General features: G+C 46.2%; 1 protein-coding gene across 1 annotated transcript; it reads left to right on the top strand.

The window, feature by feature from the left end:
- The first annotated feature begins 5782 nt into the window (after window positions 1–5782).
- LOC127215588 (spexin) lies at window positions 5783–12155 on the top strand. Its single transcript, XM_051175991.1, has 6 exons — window positions 5783–5788; window positions 6118–6198; window positions 6315–6372; window positions 7014–7076; window positions 8975–9058; window positions 12037–12155. Exons 1-6 carry the CDS (start codon window positions 5783–5785, stop codon window positions 12153–12155), a joined length of 411 nt encoding a protein of 136 aa, XP_051031948.1.
- Window positions 12156–14347: the final 2192 nt, after the last annotated feature.

Here is a 14347-nt window from a genome sequence, read left to right as displayed (position 1 = left end):
GCAGCCCCAGCAGATTGGGCTGGCAGCTGTCGTCAGTACCCAACTGAAAGGATAATTATGGAAATCAGAGGAAGGAGATGTTTCTTTATGTGCATTGGAAAGGGGACTAAAGGGGCTCAGTGATCCCCAGCTAAACTATGGGTAGACTAAAATGAGTTCTATGTTTCAGCAGAGGTAGAATTGAGGCAGGGGTGTGCAACCCTGACTACAGAGCGGCCCAGTAGTGCTTTGCCTTAGCTCTGATTCTACAGGTCTAAAGAAGTCACAGGAATGCCAGCACATACCTGTAAATCCGGAATTTAGGAGAGGCAGAAGGATCAGGCTGTAATCCTGTTGCACGTAGTCCTGAGTGAGGAGCCTTCTCCCATGAAAATGAACTTCTAAGAGCCTCTTCTTGTGCTTGTGATCTTGTGAGGCAGCTCCGGGTTCAGAGATTGTGTAAGCATTGGTACTGACACTACCCTTGGCTGAGCAGCCAACCAATTCAAATATATGTCACTTGAGGAGATGACACTTTAAGCAGTGACAGGTGATTGCTGTTCAAATGGAACCTGAGCATGCTAGAGCCAAGTTTCAAAATCCAAATTGTCTTAGTGATGAAGGCATAATGATGTCTAATGAATATACCGTTAAGGACGGCATGAGGAATGAATATACTGTTAAGGACCGCATGAGAGCCTTTTTGATTGGCAACCTGCTGTGCGTACTGTCAGCAGAAAAAGTTCAGTGTTTTGACCTGTCATGTATTGAACCAAACAACAGGGCTCTCTCTCTATGTTGGTTTGGAAGGGCATCTGTTTTTTAAAGCCTGTGTCTTAACAGCAGTATCTACCTGGAGGTGGTGCTGTCCATGGTGGAACCATGCTATCGATAACTGTCAGGCTATTCCCTTCATCTGCTCCACGAAATGGAAAATGGCAGCTTTGACGTAAAACACCCACTTACAGATTCACCAGATAAACTGGAAGTTTTGGTGATTCATTTTCCATGGCTTGGTTTTTTTTTTTTTTGTTTTTTTTTTTTTTTGTTTTTGCTACATTTCTTTGTGTGTGTGTGTGTGTGTGTGTGTGTGTGTGTGTGTCTGAGAGAGAGAGAGAGAGAGAGAGAGAGAGAGAGGCTATAGGTCAGGAGACAGCTTTTCACATTATGGGACCTGCTGATCAGGCTCAGGCCCTCAGGTTTGCCAGGCATTTGGGTCTCACTATTCCAGCTCCCTGGCCCCTGGCACTTGGTTTAATCTGTCTCCTTCGACAGTGGGCACAAGCCACCACTTCAGCAGCTCTGGCTGCTCTGATGGAAAGAACAGTCTACAAATCTTTAAATATGAACTCCTCTGTAATTCCCATTCTCATACACTAGCTGTGATGGAGGGTCAGCTGTCAACTTGATGAGATCCAGAGCCTTTGGCATGGTACCATTCCTTGGGCTCAGATACTGGACTGTGTATAAATGAGCTGAGAAGAAGCATTCCTTACTCTCAGTTTCTCTGGATGCAATGGGACCAGCTGCTCTCATCCCTGTGGACGTCACATGACCAGCTGCCCCCAGCTGCCATCCCCTTGCCTTCCCCACCATGATGAGCTGTATGTTTGAACTTCCGAGCCACAACAAACACTTTCCCTTTTTAATGGCTTTTCCTGTGGCATTTCAGCATCAGGAACAGTACCTATGACACTAGTTAAAACCTCAATTTTCCTGTCCATGTCCAAGGGCCAGCCTGAACATCAAGAATCTAAACCTCAATCTCATCTCCAAGAATTAGCAAATAATATTCACCCTTTAAATGTCAATCCCCACATTCTACATCCAGGCAAAACCTCATAAACACACACACACACACACACACACACACACTCACACACACATAATGGGATCAATGGGACAAATGTCCTTATAATAGAGATCCCAGGAATTTGTTTTCCTCTTCCAGCATATGAGGACACGGCAGAGAAGGCCCTTACCAGAACCCAACCATGCTGACTCTTGACCCTATAGAGCTGAGTCATGAATTTCTGTCACCTACAAGATATTTGTGGTAGGTAGTCAGCTCTCTGCCACTGTAATGAATAATGAAGATGATACGGTTTATGGAGCGGAAAGGTTTATGTTTGGCCCACATTTTGAAGGTTCCACTCCACAAAGTAATAGACAGGGTTGTGGTTTGAAAGAAAATCCGCCCCCCCCCACTGTAGGTGTGGTCTTGTTGGGAGAAGTGTGTCACTGTGGAGGTGGGCTTTGAGGACTCATATATGCTCAATCACCACCCAGTATCTCAGCCTTCTTCCTGTGGCCTTTGGATCAAGAGGTAGAACCCTCAGCTCTTTGCCTGTACACCGCCAGCCATATTGCTCCCCGCCATGATGATAAAGAATTAAACCTCTGAAACTATCAGCTACCACCTCACATAAATGTTCTCCTTTATAAGAGTTGCTGGGATCACGGTGTCTCTTTACAGGAGTAGAAACCCTATCTTAGACACAGAGCCACGGGCCTCTGTCAGCTCGTTAGAGCAGCGCAGGATTGTTCATCGCAAGGCAGAGAAGGAAAAGAAGAGGGAGAGGTTGTGATTCTGACTATCCATGCCAGGAGTGTGCTGGAAAGACCTGAAGCCTCCCCTCACCCCCACCCCAGGCCGTCTGAAAGTCTGCCATCTTTAAGTCGCACCCTGTGGAACAAACTTTGAACTCAAAGGTCTTCGAGGGACATTTGAGATCCAAACCAGGACATCAGTTCACTGTATTGTTATGTAGCCCCTGTGAACTGACAGAAGCCGTTTCTCACACTCATCTTTCATGTGTGTGAGAGTGTATGGGGCGGGGCTCAAGTCTTCATCCAATTATCTGTTGCTATGCAGAGCTGTTTCAACTGAATGCTAGCACAGTTGATACCTTGTCCCTCTTGGCAAGCTCTCCTTTCTTTGCAACACATTTGTAAAGATTTATACTATTAATACTTACTTTTATTTGATGCGTGAGCCCGGATGTCTATGTATGCAACGCATCTGTGGAGGTGCCCATGGACACGATAAGAGGGCACTGGACCCCTGGAAATGGAGTTACAGTATGTTGTACATTGCCCATTGTTGGTGATGGAAACCAAATCTGTCAAATCTGTATCTTCTGCAAGGACAGCATGTGCTCTTAACCACCGAGCCATCTCCCCAGCCATTTGTAGCAAGCTTTCTTGTAGAACTATCCTTGGATCTCCACCCCGCCCCCAAATCTCCACATAGAGATTTATTATTAATTATGAAAGTTAGGCCCTTAGCTTCAGCTTGTCCCCAATAGTTCTTATAACTATAAATTAATCTATGTTCTTATTATCTCTGCTCTATACCATACGTCTGATTTTTTTCCAGCATCTCTCTGGTGTAATCCATGCCTAGATTCCTTATCCTCTTCCTCTCTCCCCAGAAATCACACCTAGCTATTGGCCATTCAATTCTTTATTAAACCAATTACAGTGACACATCTTCACACATTAAACAAATGTTCTGCAATTCATTCCTTTAGTTTTTTTTTTGTTGTTGTTTATCTTTACTCTCCATCATCAATAATAGCTCTGATTATCTTCAATGGCATACATCTTACAAATGATTGTTATCAACAGACAATGACAAACCTAACTGGCTTAAACAAAAGACTCAAAGGGAAGGTCATCACACCCCAGCACTAAGTTCTGGAATCCACCACTAACTCTGCCAGAATTGCTCTAGAAACTAGATCTGCCTCCACTGTTCTAGGGGCTCCTCCTGACCCAGCAGAAGGCTCCATCAAACACACAGGTGTGCTAGAGAAGCCTGGGGGTACAGAAATCTACTAAAGTAGGGAGGCATTTACAATCTGCACAAGAGAACAACTCCACCAACCAACAACATAATCCCACAACGCCACAGCTTAGAATACTCCAATTCATCATTTCTCCTCCCCAAAATGTGAGTTTTGGGCTGGTTGTCAACACTTGTTTTGATTTCATTGTATTTGCTGTTTAACCAACTCCAATTTTGCTTATTCCCTCTGACAGCTTCATACTTCCAAATGTATTTGTCTATTGCCTCATCTAGCTTGAGCTCTGAAATTTTAAACTACAGTGTGTGTGTGTGTGTGTGTGTGTGTGTGTGTGTGTGTTTGTGAAAATTTAAACTATGGAACTATAGTGTGTGTGTGTGTGTGTGTGTGTGTGTGCGCGCGCGCGCGTGCGTGTGTGCACGTGTGTGTATACACAACACCATGTTTTCAGTCAGAGGAATTCATACAGGAGTCAGCATTCTCCTTCCACCACCTGAGTCCCAGGGATAAAATGCAAGTTATTCAGGGGTCTTGGCAGCAGGCGCCTTTACCTGCTGAGTCAGTCACCAGCCACTCAGGCTCTCACTATCACTGCAGACTCTGAGCTGCTTGACATCAGCCCCGCCCCAAGGACTCCTGTTTCTGATTGCTCTCCTTTATCTCTTTTCCTGAGTCTACCTGTTCGCTTTCTGTATGCTTGTTTCATAGCTCTCTCTCTCTTCCTGTTGATAGATTCATTCACGCCCAGTCTTCCCCCACTTTTAAATTCTTAGAATTCTTCAAGTTCCTACAGTGGATCACTCCTTTGTTTAGAAAAGTTGATGACCTTTTGCTGGACCCCTACGTGGCATTTCTGGTCATCTACTTTGCCTTCCTACTTGCATGTCAAATACACATTCTTATGTCCCTGTGTTCATGGTTTGCTTCCTTAGGAAGTCTCTGTTGCTCTGGTAAACTGTTTCATTTATCCATGCTTGAGCCAAAAATCTAAGCAGCAGCCTGGCTTGACTGATTTATTTTCTCGTACTCTCCTGTCTGATTTACCCACAAATCCTCTGTTTTCCACCTCCAAAATCATCTCTAGCTTTCCATTCTCTGCCACTCCAGTCTTCCGTCACAGCCTTTTGCTTGTGACCACATTTTCTTATGTACTAGCCAGCGCTCAGCGCCCTCCCCTGTAGCCCACCGTGTTTCTGCCTCCTCCACCTCGAGTAAACCATGCTGTTTGCTGTCTCTCTGTTTTCCTTTTCCTTTGACTGCAGAGTAACTGGAATACCAGCTCCAAAGCCCCTGGAATCTTATCTTTCTAATCCCCTATGGCTTTCTCTCTGTAAAGTAAGCCAGCACTCCCCCCCCCCCCCCAATGTCATCCTACCCACCTTGACTTATCAACCTCAGCATTGTGCCAATGGCTAGATGAAGCCCCTCTAACTGCAAGAGTACCTTGAGACCAAGGGGGGATGCTTGAATTAAAGGAGGATTTGTCTGGTATGAGGCGGACATTCAAGGCATGTTTGTTAAATCATTGACTAGATGGATAGATACTTGGGTGAATGGCTGATGTCAAGTTCCTCTGAGGTTCCTTAACCTTTTCGTGTTCACCGGGGTGATTCATCTTCAGCCACAGCTCCTTGTGTTATCCGCTTGTTTTCATTAATAATGATGGTGATAGAATGCACGGGGCATCTTAACAGGAAAACAAAGGTGACGGTGGGTGCTGGTACAGTCAGAGTGTCTACTAGCTGGTGTGGTCACTTCCTAAACAAATGATATCCGCCCATCAATCACTGTCCTATTTCCGCCAACTAGATCTCCCTTGAGGAGTCATCAGATCAGCCCTGTTCTGAAGATTGACAGGCTGCCTGTGTGGTCTCCTCTCCCTCCCCTGTGCAGGCTCACACGGAGAGTTTTTAAAGCCCCAGGTTGCAAAAGGATTGAGCAGACTGGCAGGTAGAGAGTGACAGCGACTGTGGGACTCTGGAAAGGGCCGGAACATGAAGGTAAGCCTCAGCAGACCCGTTCACCCCACACCCACTCTGCCTGCCTGTCTGGGTAATATTTAATGAGAGTTTTAATGACAAGGCATTGGGAGAAAACGCATCCAAATAGTGAAATCCTTTGCCTTTGCTGAGTAAAATAACTTATCCTCCAATTCTTTATTTGGGTAAAGTTAAGAAAAGCATACGTTTCTAGTTTTTAAAATTGCTCAGTGTGGATTGCCGAGGAGGTAGGACCATATACAGAAGTGAGGAGCTTGTCTGGTCTGAGGAGAAGGCAGAAAATCCAGCGGAACTCAGGTGGGCCTGTTTGGTTTATGTTTTTTTTGTAGGGCCCCAGCGGCCTGGCGGTGACAGCCTTGGCCCTTCTCCTGGCGCTGTCTGTCCTGGGAAACAGCAGCGGCGCTCCGCAGGTAATCGCAGGCACCCAGAGGGCACAGCCCCGTGGGAACTGTGCTGCCTCCGGGCTTTTTCTTCTTTCCACCCCGCTGCCCTGCAGTAACTGCTCTCCTGCCCTCTCTCGCTGCAGAGACTCTTTGAGAGGAGAAACTGGACTCCCCAGGCGATGCTCTACCTGAAGGGCGCGCGTGAGTCCCAAACTCTTGGTTCTCTCCCCGGAGGTGATGATGGGAGACACCCCGGGAACCCTGGAAGCCACAGAGCGGGAACCTGGGGAGAGTGGAACCTGGCTCCAGTAAATAGCCAGGGTCTCCCTCCGGCAAGGCCGAAATGGTAAGCGAGGTTAGGTGAGATGCAGGGAGAGCCTTGATGGCCAGAGCCACCAGAGAGGAGCCGGGCATCGGGGCTCACAGCTCTCTCTCTGGAAGCTGAGGCAGGAGAGCAGCTGCGAGTGCGAGGCTAGCTTGAGCTGCATAGTAAGTTCCGGGTCAAAGTAAGAAAGGTGGAAGGAGAGGGAGGAGGGAGGGAAGAGGAGGAGGAGAGGGGTTCAAGGGACGGGAGGGGAGGAGAAGGGGAAATGAGGGAGGGTGGAGGAGGGGGTGGGTGGTTCAGTGAGAGGACTACTGGTGTTCTGTTTTTAGTTTGTTGAGCAAGCAGGGTGCCTGGGGTTAGAGGAGCAAGGGATGAACTTGACAAAAAGAAAAGTTAGGAATTGGGGGGGGGGTGCGCGAACCCCGCTGGGCTGGTCTCTGGGGCACCGTCGCCTTCCAACCTCGGTCTTCCTGGCCCGGGTCTGGCGGCCCGAGCTCAGCCCGCGTCTCCCCCGCAGAGGGCCGCCGCTTCATCTCGGACCAGAGCCGCAGGAAGGAGCTGGCAGACCGGCCGCCTCCAGGTGGGTGAGCGCTGCGCTGCGGCCGCCGGCGGGGGCTCAACCTGTACTGCCCCCACCCCACCCACCCCACCCACCCCATCCCACCCCACCCCACCCCACCCCACCCCACCCCACCCCACCCCACCCCGGCAGGCAGCTGCGGAGCCCCGAGCCCCATCAGAGCGGCCAGAGGGCAGAGAGAAGCCCACCCGGTGTTTATTTATGGATAGAGCCTTGCTCCTTTTCCTCCCAAACACTAATTACCATTACAGAATTACTTACAAGGTTCAAATGTATCTCCCTCTTACATTACTGAAAACAGCTACTAAAAGGTTTTAAAAACAAACATAACAAGCAAAGGTCATTAAAAATGGAGCCAGGTACGAATGCCTGGGGGGGAGGGGAGGGGTAGGTGGGGAGGGAATCAGTTTTCTCCAGGGACAGCTCCGGGTTGGTCTATCCAATCTGAAATGGTCAGCCCTGAATATTTGTTCACATGAGTAACACTAGATAACTCGGGGGGGGGGGCGTGGAAATACTAATTAAAGAAAAAGTCATGAGTCTGAGAGGGGCATAGGAAGAGTTGGGGCAGAGAGAGAGATCACAGAAATGACGCAATACTAATGAAACATGAAATCCTGAGGGGTGGAGGGGTCAAGGCCCTTTTTCTTGACGAAACCACGCCATTGCAGTTTAAAAAGAAGACAAACTGATTTTGGTAAAATTTTGTATACAAATGCAAGGAATAAAAGATAGCGTTTGAGAAATCTTTAACACTGTGGGACACAACCCCTAGCAGACGCTTCACGAGTTACCGTTTCTGTTCCTCTGGTTTTGCAGTGTGATTAACCTTATGTTGTGAGTGTAAAATACGTTTCTTCTCTTTCTGTTACTTCCATTAAACCCAGTGTCTGTGTTGAATTGGGACTGAGCCATCTGGTGCCTTAAATTTGAGGTAGGATGAGGAAGCATCCTAACACCTGTAGTGCACTAAACATGGACTTCAAGGAATCTGAAACAGCTCTGAATAGTTAGCGAAAGTATCTTCAGTCGGCTAATTACCTCGTGTGTGGCCCAGCATGCACATGTTTATCTCAAACTCATTCGGTAGATGGAAAGTGGGGAATTCAGGCGCCGATGGAATCATGCCCCAATCTTTTGGCCCAGACAACTGTTTTGAGCTGTGAGAGGAAAATTCACCCCTCCTAAGCCCGGAAGAGGGAAAGCCGCAGAGGCTGTCTTACTCCATCTTCCCTCCCTAACATAAGGTGTGCATTCCTCTTCCAGCCCCAAATGTAAACACAGCAAAAATAATCGGAAGTCATTTCCAAGAGAAATATGACAGACGTCTCAACTTACGAAGACCAACATGAGACCAAGGAGACTGACCAGCAGACAAGGGCCCGACACCAAGCCTTACTGCCCAAATCCAACCCCTCAAACCCACACACACAGAGCTGACCTCTGACCTCCATGAGTGTGGGCGCATGCACGTGCACACACATGCACGCACACATGCACACACACATGCACACACATGCACACACATACACACACATGCACACACACATAGACACACACATGAACACACATGCACACACACAAACATACACACACATGCATACACATGCACACACGCATACATGCACACACATGCACACACACACAAACACATACACACATGGAGAGGAATGTTCTAAATAAAATGCAATACAAATGTTTAATTCATTTTTTAAAATCAATATTCAGTGTACGCTGTTCACCGGTTGAGAGTCGGCTTCACAGAGGCCTTTCTGGCCACGCACAGCAGAGGAAATCATTTACATGTTAATTTATTCACAGTGTTTAATTGACATGAATAGCTAAGTGCTGCTTTGTTTACATGAATATCAAGGCTGTGTATACTTGTGTTTCTCCAGAAAGACGGAACTTGAATCTTCAACCACTAACTCTTCCAGAAGCTGTAGCGCTGCTGCTGGCTTCATTGCAGAAACCACAAAAAGGTACACGTATGCTCACTGCTTTCTACTCTGGAGCTTTGATTGCCAAGCCCTTCTCCAGACCCACAGAAATGCGTATTCAATACAAGCCAATGTACTTCCCAGTATAATTAGTCCCAAGAATATAAAAAAATGCTTCCTTGATGAGAGTGGGGAATAGCATATGAATTTCATGACCCATCACTCTTTTAATAACATTTATTTGTTTACTTTTAAATAAACTGTCTTATGTTGAGGCTGGCCTCAAATTCCCTATGTAGCAAAGGCTGGCCTTGAACTCCTTATCCTCCTGCCTCCACCCAATAGTTAAAACTGAAGGCGCTCCAACCAGCTGTATTGTTTTATAACTGAAAGCACTAAAACCAAAAAAAAAAAAAAAAAAAAAAAAAAACAAAAACAAAAAAAACAAATAATGAAATAACGAAAATCCAATTGCTCACTCTCAGAATGGAATCAAATGGAAGCCTGCTCAGCAATCCCGGTTCACTTTTGCACACAGCCAGCCATTCTGCCCACGTGGTGTGGAAGCTAGCAGAACCGAGGCATCCTGGCAATGGGTCAGCTATGTCTTTGGAAGTTCACACACCTGGGTGTTGCTCCATCAGCCTTCACTAGCTGTGTGACCCTGTTACAGGGACAGCCCCACGGTTCTAAGGACCCATTGTCATGAGGTGCATAGTGTGTGTGTGTGTGTGTGTGTGTGCAGTATGTGTGTGTCCACGCATGTGGAGGCCAGATGTTGTCACTAGATGGCCTGTCATTTTCTGCTTTAGTCTTTAAGGCAGGTCTCTCACTGAACCCGGAAGTCGCTGGTTCATCCATCTGGCTGGTCAGTGCGCTTCTAGAGATCAGCCTGTCTCCATTCCCCACCATTGGGATTACTGGCATGTGTCATTGTGTCTGGCTCTTCTGTTTGAGTGTTGGGGATCCAAACTCAGATCCTCAGGAGCTCCTTACCGACTGAGCCCATGTCTCCGGTCCCAATCCTATTATTAAGAGTAGACGTCATCGGCAGGCCATGGGAAAAGTGACAGGAAGCTGGATAATAGACAGAGAATGCTGTGTCCAGGTGATGGGTTTTAACTCCCAGCTGTGCAACAATGAACCAAGTCTTGAGGTCTTTAGGAAAAGAACTTTGGTGGCAAATGACAGTAGCAATGAATGTTGGGAAGATGGACAGAGCCAGACACCAGGCTACAACAGAGAAAGGAAAGTTCAGTTTAAGCGGGAGGAGGGATAGCATTCTAGGTCCCCATTTCAAGTGTTTGGGGGAAACAAGCGTAAAGTGTTTGCTTGACTGATGGATTTCTTTCTTACAGATGAAGGAGGGAATTTATCAAAGTGTATCCCTGGAAGACTGAACTAGTGAAAAGGCACCCGGGCACATTCAAGTGCACGCCTGTCCCTGTGAAAACGCAGTCCCATGATTAGGACCCTTCCTTCCACGCCTGTAACTTTAGACGCCTGCAGCTCTAGGATTAGTCTTCCAGAAGCAGAAGACACACGGAATTCTTGGCTGGAACACCGCCAAGTTCTTCCCCTGCTTTGGGTTCAGGACAGCTGTGTCTGACGCAGGCTTGGATTTTGTATGGCCTTTAGAATGCCAAGGCTGGGAACTCAGAAATGCTTTCTTTTCCCCGCAGCCGGGTGCTGTCTGGGTCTTAGCGGTTTGTGTCTCACCCTTTTGGGGTTCACTCAGCAGCAATTCTCCCTGTTCCCTTTTCTCGTCCCCAGTAAGAGAGAAGCTGTGACAGGACTTCCTGTGTATGGGGCAGCATATGTCTTCCTGTAACTCATCTACAGAGGTTAATTAAGGAGGGAGGTGGGAGAGGATGCCTGGGGTAAATAAAGCTCCCATGAAGACACCCATTGTCTTTGCTGCTTAGACGGGGGACCCTGCATGATCCTGAAACCCATGGAAGGTCCGTGAAGAGTCAGGGCTGGGAGCCTCTTTGTGTTCCAAAGGAATCTAACTGAATTCCACTTAGAAACTTAGACCTTAAAGTCACTGGCATATAAGCAGATGGTGACGGAGTTTGCCAGAGCATATGCCACACAAACGGGGGTAGCCTGTGGAGATCCCTGTTTTTTGTGGCTGAAAGAGACTTCGCCATGACTTCACATTAGGGTACTCCCATGGCACAAATGTGTTCCATGTGCATGATTTATCCATTTCCAAGTCCAAACACAAGGGAAGGCACCCATGCATTCTCACACACACACACACACACACACACACACACAGTGGGGGCAGTTGAGGATAAGATCCCTACAGCAAGGGTAATAACTTACTTGGGATTACAGCATGATCACCATGGTATTTTTTTTTTTTTTTTTTACCTAATCAATTCAGAATTGCTAACCATAACTTCGGAATATCTTTATGTGAATATCTGTAATATATGCAGTCTGAAATTTGAACTCTGTGCTTGTGTTTTGTCTGCTTCTCTGTTCACTATTAAGTAATAAAATTATATTAAGTTAATGAACCATTGGTTTCTGCCTTCCCCCACCCCCCCAAAAAAAATCCAAGAACTAGAAACTGTGGCATTATCATAGGCACTTGTCACTAGTCATGACTTAACTTAAAAGTGGATTGACTTATGGAGTTAATGAATGGGTACACCAGGTGTGGATTAAAAGCCCCACCCTCCAACACTACCGCAATAGCCAGCAAATTCCAACATGAACAGGTGGGAAAACTACTTTCCAGCCAGAACCGGGTGTGTTCTCCAGTCTCTTTATTTCTACCTTTGTACAAATTGAAATGAATAAGGCCACAGGTCAAAGCTGTTTACCTTATGAGACTCATCTTAAAGTTGGACATTGCTGACGTCGACACATATATGCATACAGACCATCTCTTCCTCGGAATTTCCAGCCACTTTCTGCACAACGCAACATGTTCTCCCTCTCATTGCCCCCTCCCATCCCCCATCTTCAGTCTTGACTCATGGTTGCTGTTCTCTTTGTATTTCTAGATGTGTCCCCAAACCCCAGCGCCATTGGAACCCTGAAAGAGGAGAGGCAAGGGCAAAGGGCAAAGGGGCTCTGCCTTGCTCGGGTCAGCCTTTGGTCCACGCCCCTCCGTGCTTGGTGAAAAGCATAGAAATGGGTGTGTATTAGCGGCCTTGAGTTTCATCGTTGTAGCTTGGCCTCGGGTAAAAGTAGAGCTGGCAACGCAGCTGCATTCAGTTCAGTCTTTCCAGTGGCTAATTCTTCGAAGAGTTCATTTCTCATTTCATTTGATTCTTGAAGTTACTGAGTGACGGACGATACAGCTGTGAAGCCATGTGACTTCACTGAAAGTTGAGCTCCTCCTATGGGGCCTCTTTGGATTTCCTCGAGAACAGTCCTCTCTGTGCCTTGAAAAACCATCCGCACCGCATTGCAAGTCCCAAAGTTTACAGCTGCAGGTATGAAACCAGCTCTGCTCACCCTGGCTTTGCCGTTGGAGGGTGTGGTTTCACTGCTAAAACCAAGTGCCCCACACTGGCAGCTTAACAAAAACAGATTTACCTTTTAGAGTTCTGGAACTGTCAGACCAACATGTTGGCGAATGCCTGTCTGGCCAAGACTGCTCTCTCGTAGTTGCTTCCTTGCATGGCTTTACCTCCAGGAAGCAACTCCCTGGGGCCTCCCCTCCCCTCTTCTCCCTCCCTGCCTCTCTTCCTCCTTCTGTAGCTTCCTCCCTTCCTTCTTTCTTCTTTGTCTTTTCTCTCTTCTTATTTTGGTACTGGGTATTGAGCCCTGAGCCCCATGCAGCTGAACAAGCAGTATACATCTAAGCTACCATCCCCAGCTTGGCTGTGGGGAGGGGGTGTCCTCTTTTCTAAGATCACTAACTTCATTCCCAAAGACTATGCTCTCACAGCCTTGACACCTTACAGAGGCCATCATTCCTAGTGCTATCATACTGGAAGATTGTTTTTTAGCAGGATTGAGCTTTATATAATTCATGTTCCTCCTTCCCGATGTATATAAAAAGGTGAACTTACAACCATCTTCCACGCTGGCTTGATTCATTGCTTGTATTCATGCTGCTACTTTCTCTATGGCCACAGAGGTGCTAGATGACAGCCTACCCTTGTCTTCAACCGTGTGATATGGTGTCTTTTTCACCGTTACTCTCCACAACCCAGCTCTAAGAAGATCAACACTTATACAGAGCATTTTTGGAGCAAGGCCAACTGATCTGTCAATCAAAGTGATCACTATGTGGTGTGTGGGACACAATGAATGGCTAGTCAGTTATGAAAAAAAAATGAACCAAGGGTAAATCCTGGCTCTGCTGTTAGTGTTTAGTCAATTTAGTTCATTACATTTGCAATATAACTATGCATATTGCAACCATTCAGCTACCCTCTTAAATATATTACAGACTATGTTAGAGAAACTGTTCCTATATTTAAATAGATTTCTACTTTTCCTACAATTTCTGATCCCTTCCAGCTGGACGGTGGTGGCGCACACCTTTAACCCTGTGAGTTCAAGGCCAGCCTGGTCTACAGAGGGAGTTCCAGGACAGCCAAAACTACACAGAAAACCCTTTCTCAAAAAGAAAGAGAAATAGATTCCTTTCAATATGCTAAGTACTATTCAATATGACAGGTACTCCACACATGTTATTTTGACGTCGTAAACATCTTAAGCACGATATTATCAAAGAAAATAAAATCTGTAGTGACACATTTATTCATTTGGATTTGGCAATTTATTATCTACAAAAGATTGAAATTTCCATTTAATCAACTAAAGTACTGTTACAATAAGGTGACACACACTGGTGGTAACATCTTACTATCAGTTACTTGAACACAAATTCTAGATAGCAGGCATCATGTAGTAAATATTTTTCAGCACACATCAGAACATGGATTTGGGCTAGTTTGTTTTCTTGTGGACTTCAACAGTCATCTGCAGAGCGAAATAGAAATCCATGGCTTCAATGCAAATGACAAATGAATAACAAAGTCTTGCCGATCTAAAATATGTGAGCCATGCAATCATAGCTCAGATCCAGTCTTTTTGGGAAGAGAGAAGCTTCATAAATATTAATCAAAGGATTATGATAATGATTTTTCTAAAAAATAAGTAGCTAAAAAACTCTCATCACTTACATTAAACATTTTTTTAAATGTAGGGTCTTACTCTTTAAACCAGTCTGGCCTTGGCATCATGGCAATCCTCCTGCCCCAGCCTTCTGAGTGCTAAGATTACAGGTGTGAGTCACCATCTCCACCTAAATTACCCATCTTTAAAATGCCTCCAGTCCCACTGCTTAAAAAGTCC

The sequence above is a fragment of the Phodopus roborovskii genome, unplaced genomic scaffold (assembly GCF_943737965.1).
Source record: "Phodopus roborovskii unplaced genomic scaffold, PHOROB, whole genome shotgun sequence".
NCBI classification, from domain to species: domain Eukaryota; kingdom Metazoa; phylum Chordata; class Mammalia; order Rodentia; family Cricetidae; genus Phodopus; species Phodopus roborovskii.
This window is presented reverse-complemented; position numbering and strand designations above follow the sequence as displayed.

What these genes read in the sequence shown, in the direction of transcription:
- LOC127215588 (XM_051175991.1), top strand. An exon ending in ACAGCAGCGGCGCTCCGCAG is followed by an intron (nt 6,199 to 6,314) that starts GTAATCGCAGGC and finishes CTCTCGCTGCAG; the next exon opens with AGACTCTTTGAGAGGAGAAA. An exon ending in GGCAGACCGGCCGCCTCCAG is followed by an intron (nt 7,077 to 8,974) that starts GTGGGTGAGCGC and finishes GTGTTTCTCCAG; the next exon opens with AAAGACGGAACTTGAATCTT.